Below are 22,057 nucleotides of genomic sequence, written 5' to 3' on the forward strand. Positions count from 1 at the left end.
ATGACCAGGCTTTATTCTCTGTTAGGATATTTTTAAAAGCTTGGTGGAGAATCAGGCAACAAGCCAGGGTGTTACGGATGTCTCTTTTTTTGAAGGACCGTCTTGAAATGTTGAGTGTGCCAGGCAGTCAGTGATGTTAATTCTGACAGGTCTGAAGAAGTAACCGTGAAAATTATGACACTGCCAGCAAGGGGATAGGTGGCTTTCAGAACAAAATAGAACATGTATGCAGGTTTAATTCTTGCACCACAGGACCACAAACATGTGCCCCAGTGTGTACGTACGGCTTTGCACCGCAGTGCAAAACTGGAGGGTGTTGTGGTCGGAGCTGCACTGCAGTTTGGATCACTTTGATCACTGAGTAAATTTTTGTATTTCATGTGCTTCCTAGAGCAAATAATCTCAGAACACATGAGGAATTATTTGGGTTTGTTGTAGATATTTACAATCGTTAAGACAACCTGACAGAGCTGTGTGTGTATTTCCTGTGACAGAATCTAATGCATTGAGGGCAAAATCAATTCCTTTTAGCAAAAAGCCTTTCAGACACGAATTAAGTAGAAGATTTTAGGAGAAAAAGTATGTGCTGCCCTCCCATACCTGTCCTGAGGGACTCTAGTGCAGCTGTTCCACCATCAAACTTCTGGCCATGGGCTCTAGCAGTTGCTGGGAGCCCTTTGAATTTTCCATCTGTCCTTCAGCTTCTGGATCTATGTGTTCCCTTTCCCGCCTATTACCCCAGCATCTTCTCTTCCGAGGTAGAATTGTCATTGTGTCTGAACCTTATGTTTCTCAGCGATTCCTCTGGAAGTGTTGATAAATTTGAACCAATGTAGCTCTACTGATATAGGCGTCAGTGCAGATACTCCAGTTTAAGAAAAGCCTCCTTCTTTTATCTGGTCCTAAAATAATTAATGTAAATCCAAATAAAACCAGTTTTAAGCAAAATAATCCGTAAAGCCTAATTATTTTTTTTGTCTTGTTTGTCAAGAAAGTATTTGAGAAAAGTCAATGAGCAGTGCCAGGATTTGTTACGGGCTATTTTAATCAAATTATGATTTTATGAAAGAGTATTCACATCTTTGGTTCTGTGTTTCCTGGTATGATATCCATCACATTGTTGTGTTTATGTCAGAGAATGTGGAGTTTTGTAAGAAGAAGCAGGATAAGTAAACAGTTGGGAAGTCGTTGTGTACTATCAGGTACAAAACTAGACTAATTAAAGTAATATGCTTCTATTTTATGGAGCCATAGTACAGTCTGTAGAAGATAAAGTATAAATTCTTTGTAGGAAAAAACAGTATATGCTACAAACAAATAACATCTGCATTACAGTAGACATGTTCATGCCCTCTATGTAGATCTCTTAGGGATAAAAAGTATGATTGAAAAGTAATAGTGGTGCATTCCTGTCAAAAACAACCAATTTAAAAATAATCAGCTCTAAAGAAACCTTCTAGCTTTTGAACCAGGGTAGCTATAGCAGTAATAGAAAATACATGCTTCATATTTAGTGCTGACATTCCAGTATCCAAGCAATAACTTAAGAGCTCCTGACCGTTTTCTTGGCAGGGTGGTGAGGGCACCGGGCAAAGGTGAAGGTAAACGCCACGAATCCCCCTTGCATTTATTACTCAGCACTACCCGAGAGTCTGTCTTCTGGCATCTTCATGGCTTAGAAGTTTGCCCTGTGTGATTCTGGGTATACACACAAATACACATTTTTACGTAGGAAAAAAAAAATCCATTCACTTCCCTGTTTGCATATTAAATTAGAATATTAAGTGATCAAACAGTTCTTGTCCTGCAACTGTCCTGGATACAAAGCTTTTAATCTTCTGTGTTACGTCAATATAAAATCTTGTGTGTATATTTCTTCTGTGGGGAAAGATGAGTAGTATGGCACGTTTTGTAAACACGTATAGGTCTCACACACACACAATTTGCTACTAATCCTGCCATAGCAGGGCCACTAAGTGGAACTACTCACTTGCATGGGATGGCTGGAATGGATATTTGTTTGCCAGATCAGCACACCAAGGAGGACTTATGAATATCATAACGAACTAGATTTTTTTAGCGTGTTTTTTACAGAAATTGTTGATCTGCTATGCTACTATAAGTGAAAAGTAAATCTGATTAGAGAAACAGAAGAGTAGACGTTACAGAAATTTGTTCTCATCTTCTTTAATATGTGAGTCAGTGTTCCCTGATGAAGTAGGATTGTCATTGTTTTAGTTTAGTCACTTAAGATTTTAAAATTTCCAGTGGTGAACTTCTAATTAGTTGAATAGATCATGAAATGCTAGAGCAGTTTGAAAAAAACCACATTCCTCTTCTGAAGGAACTTGTGTTCCTGTTCAAGGGGACGATGCAGCGTATTGGGAAGGAAATGCTGGAGCGTGGAAGGCTCAGGCATCACGTTTTAGTCAAGCAGTAGATGTGATCTGAATTGGTAATGAATATTACTCGGTGGCCAGTTGATTTTGAACACTTCAAGAGCACTTATAAGAATCATAATGTTTTTGAAATAATGCTTTGGTGGAATAGGCTGTGCATATGTGTGAAGTGGAAAAAAGTAATTTGGTGGACAAAATGGTGGCAGAATGTTTCATTGTTCATATGCACAAAGTTCAAGTAAACCTGTAAACTTACATGCAAAATATCAATAATTTATAATGAGATTAAGCACATAAAATATATTTATTATAATAAATAATTAGATTATAATAATTCCTCATAATTCCTCATAAACCTATGTACAAAATAGTTTTGGGCAGAGTAACAGATCTTTGGTTTTCAGTGATGCCTTTAATAGTAAGGTAATTAGACAAAGTTAATTATTTTCTATATGTATTTTCCATGTAGGTGTGCACCTCACATGCTGTTAGCATTATAGAAATAAACATTAATGAGCTATTTGCATTCTAATACATTCACCTGATGTGTCTGATTTGTTTTTCCCTTGCATACTGGGTGCAAAGATAGGGTCTGTGGATGATGGCAAACTAATTACCTGTGACAATTAAAGCCCTGTGTTTGCTCAGAGAATAACTAAATTGTAGGCAACGATTGTTCCTCCGTAGGCTACTTTGGTAAACCCCAACATTGGCTTCCTCTTTGCAATAAAGCAGTAATATCTCTATGCTCCTTGATCATTAGTCTCTTTGCTGGTATTACTGAGTAATAGTAGTATGGTGTTGAAATTCAAGATCTTTGAGTTTGCGAGTACAAATTAAATATGGTATTTGATAAAGAAAGTGTATTTCAGGGATAGAAGGCTTGCATTAAGACAACTAAGCTGTAGTTCCAAAGCACTGTATTAGCTCTCTCTAATCAAGTTAGTGACAAATCTTTTTCTACAATGCATTTCATAAAGTAGTAGATTAAAAAAGCACTTTCACTCAATAAGTATATATTTAAAATAGAGACTAATCATATACGTGCTCTAGAATTACATGCTGTTGCTTTTGGGAAGCTGATGTGGATTTCATCATCCTTAGCATTTTATTTTAAAAAAAAACCAACCTGTTGAACTGGGAAGGTAGAGGTTGTTTTCCAGTAATGATATACCTGTATTTTCTGAATTTATGGTTTTGATGATTTGAGCATTTGGATTCTCATTTGGACATTCAGTGATAGGATTTTTGTGTAATTCTTTTTTTCCTGCATATTTTGAAAAAAAAAATTATAAGACATCTTAAGAAAAAAATAAAAAGGCTCTGACCGTTCTCGCTCTGTCTGTGCAGTTCGACAATCAGCAAGCATTGGGAGGCAGAACTGGCCACGCTGAAGGGTAATAACGCCAAGCTCACAGCAGCCCTGCTGGAGTCCACTGCCAATGTGAAACAATGGAAACAACAACTTGCTGCGTATCAGGAGGAAGCAGAACGTCTTCATAAGCGGGTAAGTCGAGGCAAATGGCCAGGATCCTTGAGGTGGAAGTACTGGTGACTGTATTTACTCATTTTCAAGAAAAACAAAGTTTATTGTTGGGGCTTTAGGTTAGTCTTTGAGACAGAAATTAATGATTACTTTAAAGCACACAGGGTTCCTCCATTGGGAAATTCTTTCCTTTGTAGCAGTTCCTTTTCTGCAAAGGGCATTGTTGCAGGAAGAGTTATCTAACCTGTGGTACTTAGGACATGTTTGCCAGCTTTCACTCTTCATTTGCTGCCAGCTGCATCACATCTGATTCAAGACCTTTTCCATAACATTACACTTCAGTCACTCTTGCAGTTAAGCCCACAGAAACTTGACGTTAAATCTATAAGTTAAAGAAACTCTGTTGTATTTTCCACAAATAACAAAGACAAACAGCTTCCTCTCATCCTTACATCTAAAGAAAACTGGACGTAGAGTCAAGATCATTATATGTAATTAGAGGGATCTGCTCCTGCTTTCATACAGGAGGGGCTGGGTCCTGTTCCCTTCACTGTAAATTTCGCAGAGGTCATTTGGCAAACCGGGAATTAGTGCACAGTGGGGGAAGGAACAACAGTATCTGAGGGAAGAATAAAGCGTATACAATGTTGAAGGCTGCATTATGAAAACAAGTATACAATATTTTCATTTCTCTTTTCACACGTAACTCTTCATATATTGTATAATCTATTCACATTTATCCATGTGAATTTGTCATCATAGCTTAGGGCAGATTTTTGTGCGAAGTGACAGCATGTGTGTGGAGGGAAGATGTCTTCGATGAAGCTGAATTAGTATTGTTAATATCAGTTAATTAGAATAATATGAAGGAGATGTACTTAATTAAGAAAATAAAACCAAACGAAGGCATTGCTTTTTTGCATGAAAACAGGTTTAATGAATATGCTGACAAGAAGGGAAAGGTCAAGCAGCAAACATGGCAGACCTTTCAATTTGGTTTTGTATGCTGTATTCACCTATATGAAATAAGGTATGCCAGTTACAATTAGCCAAATCCTGCAAATTGCGAAGGGTTCTTTCAGACCTGCTCTGGACCAGTCCAACTGGAGGCTGTTAGTAGTCCCGAGAACAAGGCTTACATTCATCTGAGGGGGAAGAAATTCAACAGGCTACGTGTAACCCGGGGATGTGGAAGAGTAGCAAGAATTCCCTTGAGCTTGAGAAATCTGGGGAAATGGCAGGCCGTTGGGGATGTCCTGTAGCTAGACTGACTTGCAGACAAGGATCCTCAAGTCCCAGCCAAAGGAGCTGACAGGGAAGAATGACAATTTCTGATGGACTGTAACTGTGTGCGCCATAGCTGGCTGGACAAAATGCATGAAGTGTAATTAAAAGTGGGGTTTTTTTTCAAAGTGCGTTTAGTTCAAGAAATTGGCAGTTGCTGACAAAACTGCTTTGCTTCAGAAATTTTCCAGTCAGGCACAAGCTTGTCATGTGTGTTTGTAGACAGGGAAACTCTCACTTTGTCATCTCACTTAAGCGTCTTCTTTAGAACGGTGGAAGTTCTAACCTGTGCTCCAGGTTTGTGAATAGATGATAATACTCATTGTTGATAAAATTGTTTAAATTACAACCTTGTATTAAAATTACAATAGTGCAGATGTCCAGGTGGATTTGACCACCAGATAGGCTTTACAGTGAACAACTCATCGTTAAAACATGGACATAATGAGGTAGCATTCTTCCTAATAAAATGTACTAACAGCTTTTTTTGCAAAGCTGAGACAATATAGTTCTTACCTAGGAAAGAGGAGAAAAGTAACACACAACAACAGCAGCTGAATCTGCCTTGGAGAGACCCAAACAGACAAGACTATAAAAAGGACGTGGGCCTGTCAGAGGGAGTCCAGAGGAGGGCCCCAAGGATGATCAGAGGGTTGGAGCACCTCTCCTGTGAAGACAGGCTGAGAGAGTTGGGGTCATTCAACTTGGAGAAGGGGAGGCTCCAGGGAAACCTTAAAGCAGCCTTTCAGTACTTAAAGGGGGCCTACAGGAAAGATGGGGAGGAAGGATGGGGAGTGTAGTGATAGGACAAGGGGTAGTGGGTTTTAAACTGAAAGAAGGTATGTTTAGATTAGATACTAGGAATAATTTTTTCATGAGGAGAGTAGTGAGACACTGGAACAGGTTGTCCAGAGAAATTGTGAATGCCCCATCCCTGGAAGTGTTCAAGGCCAGGCTGGATGGGGCTTTGAGCAACCTGATCTCGTGGAAGGTGTCCCTGCCATGGCAGGGGGTTGGAACTAGATGATCTTTAAGGTCCCTTCCAATTCTAATGGTTCTATGAATCTATGATTCTATGAATTTTTAGCAGGTCACTTTGCTTGCATGTGATACTACAGTTAACAGAAGGACTAACCAAGTTTTTGTATCTATATTCATTCATAGAACCATAGAATACCAGGTTGGAAGCGGCCTCAAAGATCATCTGGTCCAACCTTTCTTGGCAAAAGCATGGTCTAGACAAGATGTCCCAGCACCCTGTCCAGCTGAATCTTAGCAGTGTCCAACGTTGGGGAATCCACCACTTCCCTGGGGAGATTATTCCCATGGCTTAATCTTCTCATTGTGGAAAATTTTCCTCTTGTTCTGGTTGGAATCTCCGTAGGAGTAACTCATACCCATTACCCCTTGTCTTTTCCGTGTGACTCCTTGTAAAAAGGGAGTCTCCATTGTCTTTGTAGCCACCCTTTAAAAACTGGAACATGGTGATAAGCCTCCCCTAAGCCTTTTTTTCTCAAGGCTGAACAAAGCCAGTTCTCTCAGCCTTTCCTCATACGGCAGCCTACCAGTCTTTTGAGCATCTTTGTGGCCCTTCTCTGGGCCCTCTCCACCCTGTCCGCATCTTTTTTCATAGCAGCGATCAAAACTGAACACAGTATTCCAGGTGTGGCCTGAGAACTGCTGAGTAGAGTGGGATAATGACTTCTTTATCTCTGCTGGTGATGCCCTTGTTGATGCAACCCAGCATCCTGTTGGCTTTCTTTGCCACAGCAGCACACTGTTCACTCATAGTGAGCTTGTTGTCCACCAGGACCCCCAGGTCCCTCTCCAAAGAGCTGTTCCCCATCTGGGTGGATCCCAGCCTGTGCTGCACTCCTGGATTATGTTTGTCCCAGGTGCAAGACCTTACACTTGTCCTTGTTGAACTTCATAAGGTTCCAGTTCGCCCACTCTTCCAGCCTATCCAGGTCTTCCTGCAGGGTGGCTCTTCCTTCCGACACGTCCACTTCCTCACTCAATTTGATATCATCAGCAAACTTCATCAGGGTGCACTTGATCCAGATCACTTATGAACATACTAAACATCATTAATAGCTGATGGTTTTTCATAACCTCATAAACTTTACCCAGATAATTTTCTGCAATTATTTTGTATTTCTGAGGGAACGCAAAATCTGATAACATGGGATCATCTACACTGTGCTGTTTTGATCACCTTTTTACACGCCTTTATTAAATGTTTCTGTAATGTGTGACCTTGGGGCTTGTTGATATCTCACGTAGAATGTAGGAATGCTCAGTGCCTCTGTCTCTCTGGGCGGGCCTGTAGATTATGACAGGATAGTTCGTCAAGAGCATTACCCTCTATTGGAATTGCTTTTAGAAAAACATAGACTTGGCTAACTCAATAAATCAAACTCTCTAAGCAGAAGTATGCAGATCATGTAAAAAAGAATCAATCTCAATCTGTTATCCGTACTGTGCGATACAAGAGCTCTTGTAACCTGCGTGCTGGAGTCTGATCTTTCAGATCGAAATAGTGCCCCATTTCTAAAAGAAGCTGCAAGTCAGACGCTTCTCTCTTGCAGAGATCAAAAATGCTCTGTTGAAATGGCAGATCTGGAGACTGTTGGTTATGGTACATGTGGTAGCAAGCAGTGTTAAGTCACTGTATTGTGTTGTCGTCCTCTTAGGTTTATCCATTAAGCTCAGTATAAACATGTAGTTGCAGCTGATCCAAAAAATATTCCTCAAACTGGAATCCATCTCACCTGCAATTCTGTAAAAGTTAAATATCAAGTCTAAGATGGTCATCTTTTTTTCTTGTGATTCTTGGCGAGACAAAAGCACGAAGAGTAAGTGTCCCAGTCTTAAGAAAACTGACTGAGGTGCTGAGTTGAATTTGCTTCTGCTTTTTCCGTAGGATAATCATCTAGATAGTCCTGTAGACATACTTTTTCAGTCCGATGAAATGAACACCACCCTTGGTTTGTAGAATCACAGAATAATTTAGCATGGAGAGGAACTCTGGAGCTTATCTGGTCCAGTTCTCCACTGAAGCCAGGGCCAGCTTTGAAGTTAGATCCAACTGCAGGGCTGGATCAGGTTACTCAGGGCTGTGAATCAAGTCTCAAAAAATGGAGATCCCACAGCCTCTCTGGGCAGCCTGTTCCAATGTTTGACCATCCTTGTCAAATTATTTTTCCTAATATCTTTTCTAATCGAAATTCACTGTGCTGCGACTTGCATCTGTTGCCAGTTCAATAGGAGAATGAGGTTTAATCCTAAAAGAAATTTGTTGAGAAATGCTGAAAATGGACTGGATTTTTAGAAATAGTCTCGGAAAAATTGATTTCAAGGAGAAACAAAAATTTGGAAATCAGTTTGCCTGTTCAGTTGTAATGTAGTTGTTGTTTTGTATGGAAAAGTTGGCTGTCACAGCATCTTGCCCACTGGAGAAAAATGTGTGTAGATGTGTATGCATTGGAGGGATATGCTCACTTACCAGATCATAGTCTTGTACAAAACAGACCATCCTCCAACATGAAGAATGGTACTGGTACTGCCGACATTAGCTGCTATATTTAGTTCAGTTTAATAATATATTATGTGGTTTATGTATAATGTAATTGTGGTACTCACTTTTTATGTGCTTTAGGTTTATATACAAGTTTTGCTGCCTGAGTCACCTGTCTACAATGTATAGCAGACTCATATCCTCCATCAAGTGTGGTGTGTATGGGGAAGTGATGCATATTAATCAGTAAACTTTGCATTATTATTTCCATCTTTAGTTTCTTCTTTATAGAAATAGTCTTATAAATAGCCTTATTTACATAAATAATTTCCTCTTTATATTAAAAAAAACATTGCTAGTACTGTCGTACTAGTTGACTTCTTATGGTACCTTTTTCAACAGTTTGAACTTTGTCATGTTTTATTTATAAATATTCTTTGATTTCACATTATGTCTCATTCTTTTATCTTCTTTTTTTTTTTCATTCATTGCAATAAACGGGGTATTTAATCTCGTGCAGTATTTCTTGTAAACTTTGCTCTTTAATTTTTTTAAAATCGTTGTAAGTCCAACATTTTTATTCTCTGTTTTCAAATTTGGCTGAAATAATAGTTTTTCTGTGCATCACATTGTTTACACCTTTTAAAATACAGAAACAAAGCTAAAATGCCCCTTTCTTTGATTTTGATTGCATTTTTAAAAATTAATTTCATTTATTATTTGCCAGTTCTGACTAAGTATAATATTTCCTCATCTCTTCTTCATATTAACCTACATTTATTTGCTTTTTTTGAGGCCTTTGTCTTCCTACTTCCATTCATTTTCTGCGTTAGTAATGCCTAGAGCTGAGACAAAATACAATACAGATTCGGTGTGGCTGAGTGCAAACTTTGCAATAAATTAAAGTTTTATGCTCTGTTCTGATATTTTTTGATCATAAGTCAGACATTATGTATTTCAGAAGTTCGCTAAATGAGTGTATGGGTTTTTTCCTCTCAAATACAAAGAGATAATAATTCTGGGAAGATGTGATGCCCAGTCAAGATCTTAACTTGGAGCGCTCAGCCTTCTCTCCTCTAATCTGCTCAGAAGCAACTTAACAACAAAGATTTTCCTTAAACAGGGTTGGGGAGCACTCCTACACACCTTGCATAGCTTTTTAAAGTCAAAAGGGATTCATAAGTTTAGAACAGCTCAGTAACAGAATGAAAAACCCTGAAGTGAGCTACTTCAGACAAGTAGAATAGCATTGGTACTAACATTAATCCTGATACCACAAAAAGGAAAGGATTGCACGGTGATATGAATTATGGAGAGTAACCCAAAGTTCTGTCTTTGTCATGTAAAAAATGAAACTGATGTGTTTTTTTTCTTGCATGCTAACTGCTAAAGTAAATCATCCTTTGACACTGGGCAATAGCACAGAGTAATAACACCAGTGCATAATAATAAGAGCTGCAGTCCTTGAAGATCATTCATCTGCAGGGAAAGAAACCTAAGATAAAAAGACATGAAGGGAAGTGATCAAGCTCTTGGGTATTCCTGAAAGAACAGAGAGGTAATCTCTTGAATTCTAGCTTGTAATTTTACCAGAATTTCCTAGGAAATAAGATAAAATTACCCTACTGTGTTCTGGTTCTTTCATTCACTGAATAAATTAGGAAGAGGGCATCTTATGTAGTTATAAAAACTACCTGACAAATAATGGACCCTGATTTCACTACTGTTAAAGGAAAATTTAAAGTGGATATTAAAAAAATGCCTAAGCATACAAAAATAAAACCACAGTCATTTTATTGGGCTATTTCTGTGCTACTTAAAGAAAACAATTTATAAAAGCAGTTATTAAAGTCCACAAGAAGTATGAAATGCTATATTAGCCATCTGCTCAGATTATCTATAGAAAATCTTTGCAGATCCTTTAGCAGTCAACTCCATGTTTCCACCAGCTGCATTAATAATTGAAGAACGAAAACTCGAACATACAGAAGTGATAAAGTTGCTTGCTGAATCAGAGGCCATATTGTGGGCTTCATCCTTCTTGAGAACTCTTCCTAGCATCACCGTAGGACTACCATGAATAACTGGTTTTATGTGGCCGAGGAAGGACATTATCTAAAAGTGGAAATATGAAAGAAAGTGGCAGGAAGTGTGGTAACAAGAAATTTATGAATGGAGTTTTGATCCAGAAAGTTATTGGCAACGCACCTTTTTTATGTGGTGGCTATCTCTTGTCATCCTCCTTTTAAGACTGTGTCCCTCCTACCTCCACTGAACAATCCAAATTTACGTTATATTAAAATTTGGTTTGATTTATTAAAGGAAAAAGTGACCAAAGTATAACTTACTTCTTAAGGAAGTGGCCAGAAAGCAGCTTGGTGCAATTTGTTTATAATCTAAATAGATAAGCATTTTGCAGGGTAGATATGGGTAGCTTCCAATTTAATCAAAGCAGTGGGATTTAATCAAAGTTGTGTTAGTACTTGTCTGTAAGCCAAATAATTTGAAATTTCAAATAAATTTCATTTATTTGAAAGAAACCTGTGTGCAGATAGACCAATTCTGAGTGCACAAAAAATGGACAACCAAGTCCCTGTACAGATGTATGCAGTCCTTTCATCTGGAATTGCAAACAAACTCTTGTTGCATTAGAAACTCCCGAAAAGGTGCAAAAAAAAAAAAAAAAAAGGCAGCTCTTGTCCAAGTGAGGTCATAATGTTAAACATAGACCAAATGTTCAAGAGAGATGTTCTGGGGAGTATTACGGTTTTCTGTGACACAGTGAGATCTGTAAAGGCTAATTGTTGTAACTGTGATAGTTGAGTTTTTAGAGACGTATGGGATTATAGTGACTTTGTTTTTTCACTTTTGAAATTAAAATCTTGCCTTAAAAAAGAATTTATATTTCAGAGCAGGCTGTAATTATCTGTGTAAGGTTGGTTATCCCTCTTGCAGTGGAACTAGTTTCTAATGAAAAGAAATCCAGAGTAATATTGTAAAAATCCATGAGAAACCATTGCAGAGGCTGACCACCACCTTTTCATGGCATTAGAGGGTACCGAAGGAAAAATACGAGCATTTTATTTCAGGGCTCCTCCAATATCCATTTCAGCTGTCATAAGTTCTGTATTATTTTTGAAATGGTATGTCTTGTCAGTCTTGACGTTGGATTATCAGAGCATTTCCTAGGACGGGGTTTCTGAAATCCAGCACGTTCTCTCAGCTCCCTTTCTGTGTGTGATCCCTAATACAAATAATCCATGTCTAGCCTTTATCAAGATTCAACTGTTGGTTAATAATTACGGTTTAGTAAAAAAGCTGTCTCTTCTCAGACAGGGCAGGTGAGTCAGATTATGTTAGTTTTGTTTCCTGAAATCAAAATGTTTTGTCTAATGTACAGTGAACTGAAGACAAGTCCTTTCTGTCTTCTTCTGTTTTCCTTGATTTGTTTTTAGAGCAGATTTGCATTTAGGACCCAAGACTATTTAATTAGGTTTGGTTTTTTTTCTGGGAATTCACTTTCACTGAATGTGTCATATACAGAATTATAATTTAAAAAAAACCCAAACCACCAACCAAGTTACCATCACTCTGAGAAATGAAAAAAAAGAAAGATTTTCACTGAAATGCACCTCATCCCCATCTTCATCTTCCTAAAACACCTAAGAAAAGCGCTAAGACCTATTTATTTGCAAGTTGTAAAAAGCATACTTTGTGGAAGCATGCCACAAAATTTTTAAGTAGTCAAAGCTTTGTAGAATGAAATATATCCTATAATTCCAAAACTTCCTTGGAAAGGAAATTACTGGATTTAAATCCCCCGGATTAAAGGATGACATACCTGTACTGTGTTTGCTATTGCATGTATCTCATAAACCGTCCATATAGCTGAAAAAGGTATGTGCTAATTAGATTGCAGAGAAAGGGATGTCCCCTAAAGTTAGTATTAGCATTATTAGTTGCAAATAATAATGCATGGCTGAAACTCAAAGCATCAATTTTAGTAAACTTCTTATATTTTCAAATATTCCTACTGTAGTTTCATTACTTTCTTCACAAAATTCAAGCAGATGATGGATTATTCCTCTTTCATCTCTGTAGAAATGAGTAGCTGTGGAAAACATTTTGATATTTCCATGGCTTGAGGCACCAGTGCCCACAGAGAAAAATATGTCCTTTTCAGCAAAATCTTTAATTGTTTTCTCTGTTGAAAAAAGCAATATATTGTTGGTAATGCACAAAACTCCCCCCTGCCCCCAGGTTATCATTTTATCTATGGGTAAATCTTGGAAAACTACAATAATTAATTTGCTGTCAGAAGTGATGTATATGAATAATACTCTGGTGTGCTTTTTGTTCTTTCAGCAGCAACCTTGAAAAGCAATTTTCCCTGTTTTCTGCATTTTCACGTTTCTCAGCACCAAAAATCTTTCCAGAGTTTTTTATTTTTGAAAGCTATACTGGAATTATTTTTATGATCAGCTTGTTTGCATGCTCCCTTGCATCTTACTGTCCACCATGAAGATCTGAGAGGCTTCTTCTACATAAAGTACGTGAAACCTTATGCAGTTATTCCTAGTGTTGCTGAGCCATGCAACACCATTTCTCTTCTCCTTGTGGAAAGCAAAGGGCTCTTTTTTCTTTGTAGGAGGTTCATCTTGAATTATTGATGGAATAATATTATCACAGTCACAGTTATGATCCATTTAGGGATGTAACTCAACCAGCTAAAAATACATAATTAATACTTAAATTCAGTCTTGCATGTGAGCACTCTACCTTTTCTGCACTGTAGCCTGGGCTGGTAGACCTTAGATAGGGCATTCCACAATAAATAGAAGGGATAAAAACACCTTTAGGAAACGACAGGTTGATAGTGTCAGGTACATAAAATGGGCTACAGCTACACTGAAAATATGTTCTAATCTGTCTGTCTTTGTATTTCTGTAGCAGCCGAAGTAATTTCTGTATGAAGTTTAGAAGGAGTTTCGTAATCTATTGGTACTGAATTTAAGATGCTGAGTAAAAACTATCGTTGGTTGGGTTCAGAAGTGTACAAATTTATCTCAAAAAAGTGGTTTCAAAAATCTACTCAACCTGCAGCAAACACAGCGCAAATTCCTTCAGTCAATAATTGCTTGGGGAAAGTGATCACTCAAAATATTTCTGTGATTTCCACTTCTTTGCCTCTGTCTAACTGAAGTTCTTACTTGTGAAGCAGTCATCTGTGTTGGGATTTGATGCAATCTCCTCTCTTGATTTCTTTGTGGTTTGATATGGCTTGTTTGCTTAGATTCTACAAGTCTTCCGGAGCTTTGGGTAGTCACTGTCTCAGGCTCATATGAGGGCTGTTCTTGCTTACGGTGTGATGTGGCCTGAAGCCCCACTCCTCCAGTCTCCCCAGCAGCCCAGTCTGCGCTAGCTGCCTGCTACAATGCAAACGTTTGCCTGGCATCCTCCTCTCTTCATAGGCTGTTGACCCTACCTCACATCTTCCAGAGAACGCTAGGATGGCCTCTGCCGAGAAGGTCAAGGCTCTGCCAGAACAGGTTGCCTTGCTGTCTTATTTCAGCTGACGTATTTCTCACTGAAGTACGCAATTAAGTATAATGACAGCCATGTACTAGAAGAGTTAGCTCATTAAAGAGTCACTAAAAAGCCCTTTCAGAATTTTTTGCCCTACATGTGATCCTTACCTGGATGATAAATGCAAAATAAAGAAGCAGAGGCTAAAAACGCTACTGTTTTCTTTTTTAGTCTCAAATACAAAGCCACAGTATTGACTTTTTTTCAGATATGCAAGTCGGTGCGGACTTAGGATAGCACAATAGAAGAACTTTGTTTAGTCAGTGATTGTTCAAAGACTGTTCTTTCAGCCTGGATTCTGTACTGGCACAAGGCTTAATCACAGATACCTTGTTCAGTGTTGCTGTGCAAAGGCTTGAATGATTGATCGAGCCTTGCTCTTAGACATGGAACACTGAATGAAATGTCCCTGAAAATAGCACGTGGGAGGGTCAGACTAAAGCATTTTAGCTTCCTTTTATGCCCCCTTCTGTGCATAATGCATAAACAGTTATTTTTAATGATTTTTGGACCACTGGTCATGAGAAAAATGAATTCAATTTGAAACAAGGAAATAGAGCAAGTAAATGCTATCCAGATTTTTGCCTAGAGCTTTATCTTTTGTTACTTTTGTTTTCAGTTGCATATTCTTTATATCACGTAATTTTCCAGCCCATCTTACTCTACAGATTTTTTTGAAAGGGTCACAATATGATTTTCTTTTTTATATGTACATTCAAGAAGATAACATCATGAAGATAGTTGGCATCTTTTCAGATCTTTGTAGGAATGGGCATTTAAATAAGACTGCGATTAAAGTAAACCCATTTTTTTAATTGAATTTCTTCTTTTTTTCCAACTTACTGATTTTTCAACGAACAGTAAACAAAACAGTTGAACAACGCATTCTTTTCTTGCATAAGCAGTAAGAGATGGACGTTTGCCCAGAGAAAAGCTGGACCAGAGGAAGACATCACAACCCCTTTAATGTTGGTAATTAATTTCCCTGCGGACAGCAGTTGCCTCTGTTGGCAAGAAGTTCTGTGAGAGCACTCCCTTCTCTGCTCAAGCAAAATGAGTTGTGTTTGCTTCAGCAATTTCAGTAGTGTCTTGGGTTGGTATGGATGAGGGGGTCCAGAGGAGCGTTCAGGTGAGCTGTGCATCTGGTGGGGCTGTTGCTGGAGATGTTTTCAGCCAGGGACAATTTGTCCACCACAGTTCAATCCACCATCCTCCTTGGCTTCCAGGCTTGCACCAACACACGCATCCTCATTGTGTGTACCAGCCCAGAGGAGACCAGTGGGGGTCCAAGTGCATCCTCAGTCGCAGGATGAGATGCCTTTGCACACTTGCTTCCAAGGCACAAGGTGCTAGGACAGAGGTGGTTTGGGGACTGGGTTTTCTTCTGTCTCTCCAGTTGAGGCTCTTACCCTTTTGCATAAATGAGTATTCACTGTGCCGGTGCTCAGTAAGAGCCGGTGGATATTGCGGAGCGCAAGAACTCTAAGAGTGAGATTGACCTTCTTGGAGGTTACCATACAAAGTTGCAGTCTTTCACAAGGGGTGGGAAGGGCCTGACGCTGGGTTCCCCTAACAACCCTAGCCCTGGATCCATAGAGGCTTCTACCACCAATTCAAGACTCAGTTCAGCAGAAAAGCTTGGAAATCTTTAAGAAGTTAAACATCAGATGGGGTGAAAGTAGGCAAGGCGAGCGAGTTTGACAGTTCCAGCAAAATTTAGGAATGCATAAACCCTCAATGTCAGGAACACAGGAACCTGCCTAAAACTGTGGTAGCTCTGCTAGAGAGTGAAAGGTTCTTGACCAGGCCAGGCCCTGAGCATTCAAATGTGACTTCAAAATTGGCCCCGTTTTGAGCAGGGGTCCTCAACCAGATGACCACCAGGGTCCCCTTCCAGCCTAAATTAAAGTGTGCCTCAGTGATTCTTGCTGTGTCTAGATGTTAGTTCAGATGTTGTGCAGGCATAGGTTCATCCTAGTCCGTCTGTTCCAATTCTGCTTGTATGTGTTTGTGTAACTGTAGTGGTGAATTCTCTGTCAGTCGCAATTGATAGCAGTCACAAGCAATCTAAATAGATATATTTTTGTGTAATTGAAGCAAATTTACATAATTATCTAAGACTTCAGTTGTTATGTTCAGTGGCAGATAAAATGGAGCAAACTGCTGTTACTTTTTGCCATGAGCACTGGTATTTCTTTTGGGACAATTCCAGCAAATAAGATGGTTCTTTGGGGTGGGCGGTGGGGTATTGTGTTACCAAGCTGTATCTTCAGCTCTCATTCCCCTTACCTCTCCCAAGAATTTGCTGTAATCTCAGTACTGTCCATTTATAAGTCTGATGTGCAAAAATGTCTAATCACAGTTTTCCAGTAGAAGAACTAAACTTGTCATGGCTGTTACAGAGGGGAAGTTCATGCCCTGTGACTCAGAAAGGAGAAGTTGATAGGGATTTTGTTTTCATTTTCTTGTATTTCATCTAGGTTTTCCTTTGACTTCTCTCTGCACTCTGTAATCTACCTTTTGAGCCTACAAGTGGTTCAGAGTCTGAAATCACGGGCATCACAGTGGCTTCACTACCTAGACATTGGTGCTGGAGGGCACCAACCTTGATTGTCAAGATGTTCTTTTATCTAAGAAATAAAATTTTCCTGGAGAATGCCTGCCCTCTGTCTAAGGGCTACTTCTGCAAGAGAGTCAAATGGAGACATAAAGATTTTCATTGCAGAATTGGTTAACACTTTGTCAAAAGGAGTTTTTGGGACAGATTTGTTAGTTACTGTAGGTAGATGGTGCAGCTCTGTCAAGACTGTGTGCTAAGACTGACAGGACCATATCTTCTGGAAAAAACAGTTACTAGGTTTTAGATATTTTTTAAAATATTTTAACAGTTTGTTATTAAACAAAAGGTTTTAGTGCACACATCCACACAGCCATGCAGTGTGAGAGTTCTCAAATATTTTGATCTGTAATTTGAGAGGTACACTGACAAAGGCTTTTCTGCATAGACTGTAGCTGCATGGATTTTATTTCTTCACTGCAGAAGCTATTTTTTACAACTGTTTATTTGTGAATGGTAGGGTAGTAACATATCTGTGATTAAAAAAATAAAATAAAAAGGGCATACTACTGCCAGGTATCTTCAACTTATCCAAGGGCAGATGGAGAGTGTTTGCTGTCTGCTAATAAAGAGGAACTGTGCAAATCCAAATTGTGCCATTAGCTGTTGGCTTTGTGACTGAGAGATGAGATCTGAAACCAGAGGAAGTAGAAAGTTGGCAGCAGGACATTGATGGCTGAGTGTCTGCTATTACACTGTTATGCCGACTTAGAAATTGAGACTGTGAAATGTTAATTGGCTTGCTGGGAAGTGGGTGAGCATTGTGGCTTGGTTGATTAAGTCGGTGCAATATTAAAAAGTGTCAGATGGACAGGTTAGTTACACAGACAGGTCTGTGTTTAATCATCTAGCTGTTTCTGAAATGGTAATTCAGCTTCTTTCATAAAATTTTCAATAATTAGTAAGTGTAACTTTTAATTAATGTGCTCTTCAGCCTGCAACGTATGAAATTTATTGTTTCCAAGAAGTTACAGCAACCATTTTATGCTAAACAATTTGTTAAGGAATTTTATGCTAACTTCGTAAGAACCCCATAAGTCACCCAGAACTGAGGCTGTATTTCCAATGCAGCTATTGATGCAAAAAAAGTAATAGTACCTTGAATTTGTTGAAATTTATTCTGTATGTATTGCTTCTACTTATTTCAACAGGTGACTGAGCTAGAGTGTGTGAGCAGTCAAGCCAATGCAGTCCACACACATAAAACAGAATTAAACCAGACAATACAGGAGCTAGAGTCTACGCTGAAGAAAAAAGAAGAGGTATTTGCTAACATTTATTCTTGGCTTTTCTGTTATATCATTTCTAAAGGCTTTCAATATTAAGCTTGTGATGGCTGGTAAATATTATTTCCTATTGCTGTTACGAACTAAAATTTTTTACAGCTTCTTTGAAATTATTAATATTTTTCCGCATGTATAATTAAATCAGTCCAATATAGAGCTGGATATCCAAACAACAAAAAGAAGTATCATGGTTTTCTGTTTGCTTTTACCAAGCATCTCTGTTTGCAAAAGTCAGTCATAAGTGGTTTCCACAGAGCAGTCATCACGCTGAACGAGTCCAGAGTCGGTAAGAAGGGAAGTTGTCGTAAGCATGCTTTCCTTCTTCTGGAGAGTAAGGTTTGGAGCAAGTGATAGATCAATGCCTTTTTCATGCCAATCTGTTTTTCAGGCTGTGTTAATATAGCGGACTTTTATCATCCCTAAGATCAGCCCTTTCCATAAACGCATGCCAAGGCCCCCGCCTGAAACTTGATGATATTTATTGTGCCATCTGCCTTGGGCTGGGCCAGCAGCAAGAAAATAAGAGGAACTGGAGTAACACCTGCATTGGCATGGGTGCTAGAGGAAAGCAGATTTGTGCCACAGAATGGTTGAGAATCGTCTTTTGTGGATGGGAAAAAGGAGGTGGAGGGAGCTGTGTATAAAGGATTATTTTTTTTTTGCCCTGTGTAAGAGCAGATTGCTTGAGCCCTCCGTGACTCCAGTGGAGCAGTTGTTAGCTGTTTCCAAGGAGGACGCAGGAGAGGCACAGTAGTTACAGAATATTCTCCCAAAATGGAACGAAGCCTTTTCCAACTTCCTCATACTTAAGACATTAGCCGGAGATCGGTAATGTTTCCTATTTTGGTGCCCGTGCACTTTTGAATTATGCTGAGCTGATAGCTGCAAAGACATGTTTCTGAAAGGAGTTCTGGGAGGTGAATATGCCCTTCCAGGTAAAAGTACTTAATAGTTTTAAGTTTGATACACTGTAGTTTCATTAACTGTTTCTATTCATGCCTCCCGAAAGTAGAAAGTGTTGATTATTATTTTTATCTGTATTTGTTATTTTTATGCATTATTACTTTCTTCTTGCTAAATTAAAGATACCATTTTTTGTAGACTCTCTTTTTACAGAAATCAATAGTCAAAGCAGGTGATTTTTTGATGCTCAGCCCTGCTGCTAGTGACATAATAAGCAGCTCACAGATGAAAATTGGATTTTTCTCTTGAAAAAATGGAGAAAGATAGATTCTAATAGAATTTAAAGTATAAAACTGTTTCTCTAATTACAAGGACCCTTAATTTTCCAGGAAAAAAATATTTCAGGTCTTTTGTGTGGGAGAGGAAACTTGGACTTTTATAAAAGAAAATGCCTATCCGTATTGTTGTTTATTCGCAATGGAATTGCTGGTTTGGGACTGTGATTCAGGAGTGTTGAAAGCAGGGCTTAAATTTTGTGTGCTGTGATGGGCAGTAGCCAATTGCTGGTTTTGGTATCACTGCAATGGCTGGCTCAGGAGAAGAAGCAGTAGCCAGCTTACCTGCACTGCGGCCAAGCCAGGTAACGTGTTGCTAGCAAGGCTGTTTCTTCTCCCTTAGGAAATAGAAGGATTGAAACAAGAAATCGAAAATGCCAGAGAGCTCCAGGCACAGAGGGATTCTCTGACCCAGAAGTTACAGGTGAGCTATAGTGCATCATCTTCATTTAGAGAGAAGGGAAAAACGATCATCAAGTGAGCAGTTCACATCAGCAACTTGTGCTGCATTCACTGAAGGTGCCAGATAAATATGTACGTTAGACTGCATTGCGAAGTGGTGGGTTGGGATGATCCTTAGGAATTTGTATCAAAGTTTCCACCTGCTGTAAGCTGCTATTTTTACCCGAGGGAACAGACCCAGATTTCATTTACAAGTCCACAGAGCACTCTCAGGCTAGCAGATGTCCTTCATTGATACGTGTCCTGGGCAGTTCTGTCTCACTTTCATTACAGTGTCTTCCCATAGATCTTGTGTGCCACCAAAACTGTCAGGCTGCGTATCATCAGGTTGGGATGAGTTTGTATTGGGCTTTTAAACGTGCCCTGACAAAGTAAAGGTTAAAGTGCTCTTGTGTACTACAGACTTTAAAACCACACTTTGACGTTTTCTTGGAATTATTTAGGATCATAGTGGTTTTATTGTTTTTTTTTCTGGGTTGTTTCTTTAGTGTGTGTAAAGCCAGATACCTCAGCCTACTGGAATGGGCATGCCCTCAGTAAACCCTCCCTTGCTACATCTCAGCTCCTGTCTTTCTGTCGCTGGGCTGACCAGCCGGCACATACGCACCTCCCTTGTGAAACCTGCCCTCTGAATGAGGCTGACCCAGAGCTTCGACGGGTTCAACTCTGAATTCAGACTTCAGAGTTTTGACAGGACTGGGAACTCAAGCTTTAAATGGCTCCAAGCCCAAAGTGCTGAAAGGTGACCCTCACTCTTCTGTGGCTCAACCTCAATCATGCTGAAAGCAAGCCCCATCAGACTAGCCACAGCTTAAAAATCGTTAAGCAAGTGTTCTTGGAAATGCATTACATGAATTGGAACTTCCTTGAATCTCCTTCTAACCTACAGAATAAAACCACATTATAAGGACAAAATGAGTTTATTAATTTTTCCCCATTCTTAAGTCAAATTATTTGGAGAAAGTATGTTATTACTTTAAACAATCTTTAAAGATTGTTTTGAATACACCTGAGCTTGCCTGTTCCACTATTTCAAGAATTGTTGCTGGCTTTAGGCTAAAAATGGGGAGTTTTCAGCTGAAAAGGAGCTTATCTGAGAGACTCAAAAGGGAGATTATAATGAAAGCTGGAAATTGTTCTAGCAATAGCATATGCCACAATTTCAGTGTGAGATCATATGAAAAGTAATAATGAGCCAGAAATCAGCTATCCTTAGCAAGCAGAATTATAAGAGACTAGAAAGAGATGAAAGATGAGAAAATGCTAAGTTTTTATTAAAATTTGTATAAAGTCAGTAGCTTCCTTTTGGTATATTGATATCTTTAGTAACCAAATGGATATATTGTGTATATATGTCCATACGTCATGTTGTAGGCGATCGGTTTCTGAAAATAGCTCTATATGGTTCTATTCAAGTAAATTTAAAGCTCACTTAGGATCTGAGTTAAAAGGGGCCTTTCTTAAGCTTAAAGCTTATTGATGACCCGATGCAGCCCATCTAAAAGACCTTGAGTCTTTGCTTTGCTATAACCGTCCTGCTTTGATTATACTGGCCTTCTCTGAGCCACTTCACCCCGCATCTGTGACGTCCGTGAAATGGTGTTTTCTCCTCTAGCTCCAGACTAACCATCTCGCATCTGTTCGCTTTGTTGACTCATCATCTGTTTTCAGGGTGATTGTCTCCAGGGTCCGTATCTGTTCATCTCTCTCTTTTTTTCTTCTGGTTTATTTTTTTTCCCTCTTGTGCTTGCAAATGGATTATGTAATTCTAAAACATTTTGGAATGTAGCCTGTATGAAAAATGCTATACAGAGAAATGACTGTTTCAAGGTGTGTTGCGTTTCTGACACACTCATGTCAGGGAATGCATTAGGAATCCATCACTGGCAAATTCCAGTGAAGAGCAATATGTTATCACTGTGAAGGGTAAGTATCGGGGCCCTTGTTACTTACTAATTTCATTAGCAATGTAGAGAGGACATATCAGTGAGTCACGATCAGTGTGACTCTCACAGTAAGTCAGGGTATCGTCATTACTATGGCTGATTCCTAAATATAGCTGTTGTGTATGAATTCTTTGCACTGAATTCTACAAAAGATTATTACAGTACGAATAACAAACATAACTTGTTAATAATTTATTTCTTTTCTGAAATAATATATGCGAAATGATTGTGTCTGC

The 22,057-nt window shown here is 38.9% G+C and overlaps 1 protein-coding gene across 2 annotated transcripts in view; it reads left to right on the plus strand.

The window, feature by feature from the left end:
- Positions 1–22,057, plus strand: part of HOMER1 (homer scaffold protein 1) — a 91,846-nt gene that overhangs the window by 65,860 nt on the left and 3,929 nt on the right. For both annotated transcript variants that reach the window (XM_074570708.1, XM_074570709.1), the window contains exons 6-8: positions 3,750–3,906; positions 18,041–18,151; positions 19,757–19,837. In XM_074570708.1, the coding sequence (XP_074426809.1) occupies positions 3,750–3,906; positions 18,041–18,151; positions 19,757–19,837 (349 nt within the window). The remainder of the gene's footprint in view (positions 1–3,749; positions 3,907–18,040; positions 18,152–19,756; positions 19,838–22,057) is intronic.

Source organism: Larus michahellis, chromosome Z (assembly GCF_964199755.1).
Source record: "Larus michahellis chromosome Z, bLarMic1.1, whole genome shotgun sequence".
In the NCBI taxonomy this organism is placed as follows: Eukaryota; Metazoa; Chordata; class Aves; order Charadriiformes; family Laridae; genus Larus; species Larus michahellis.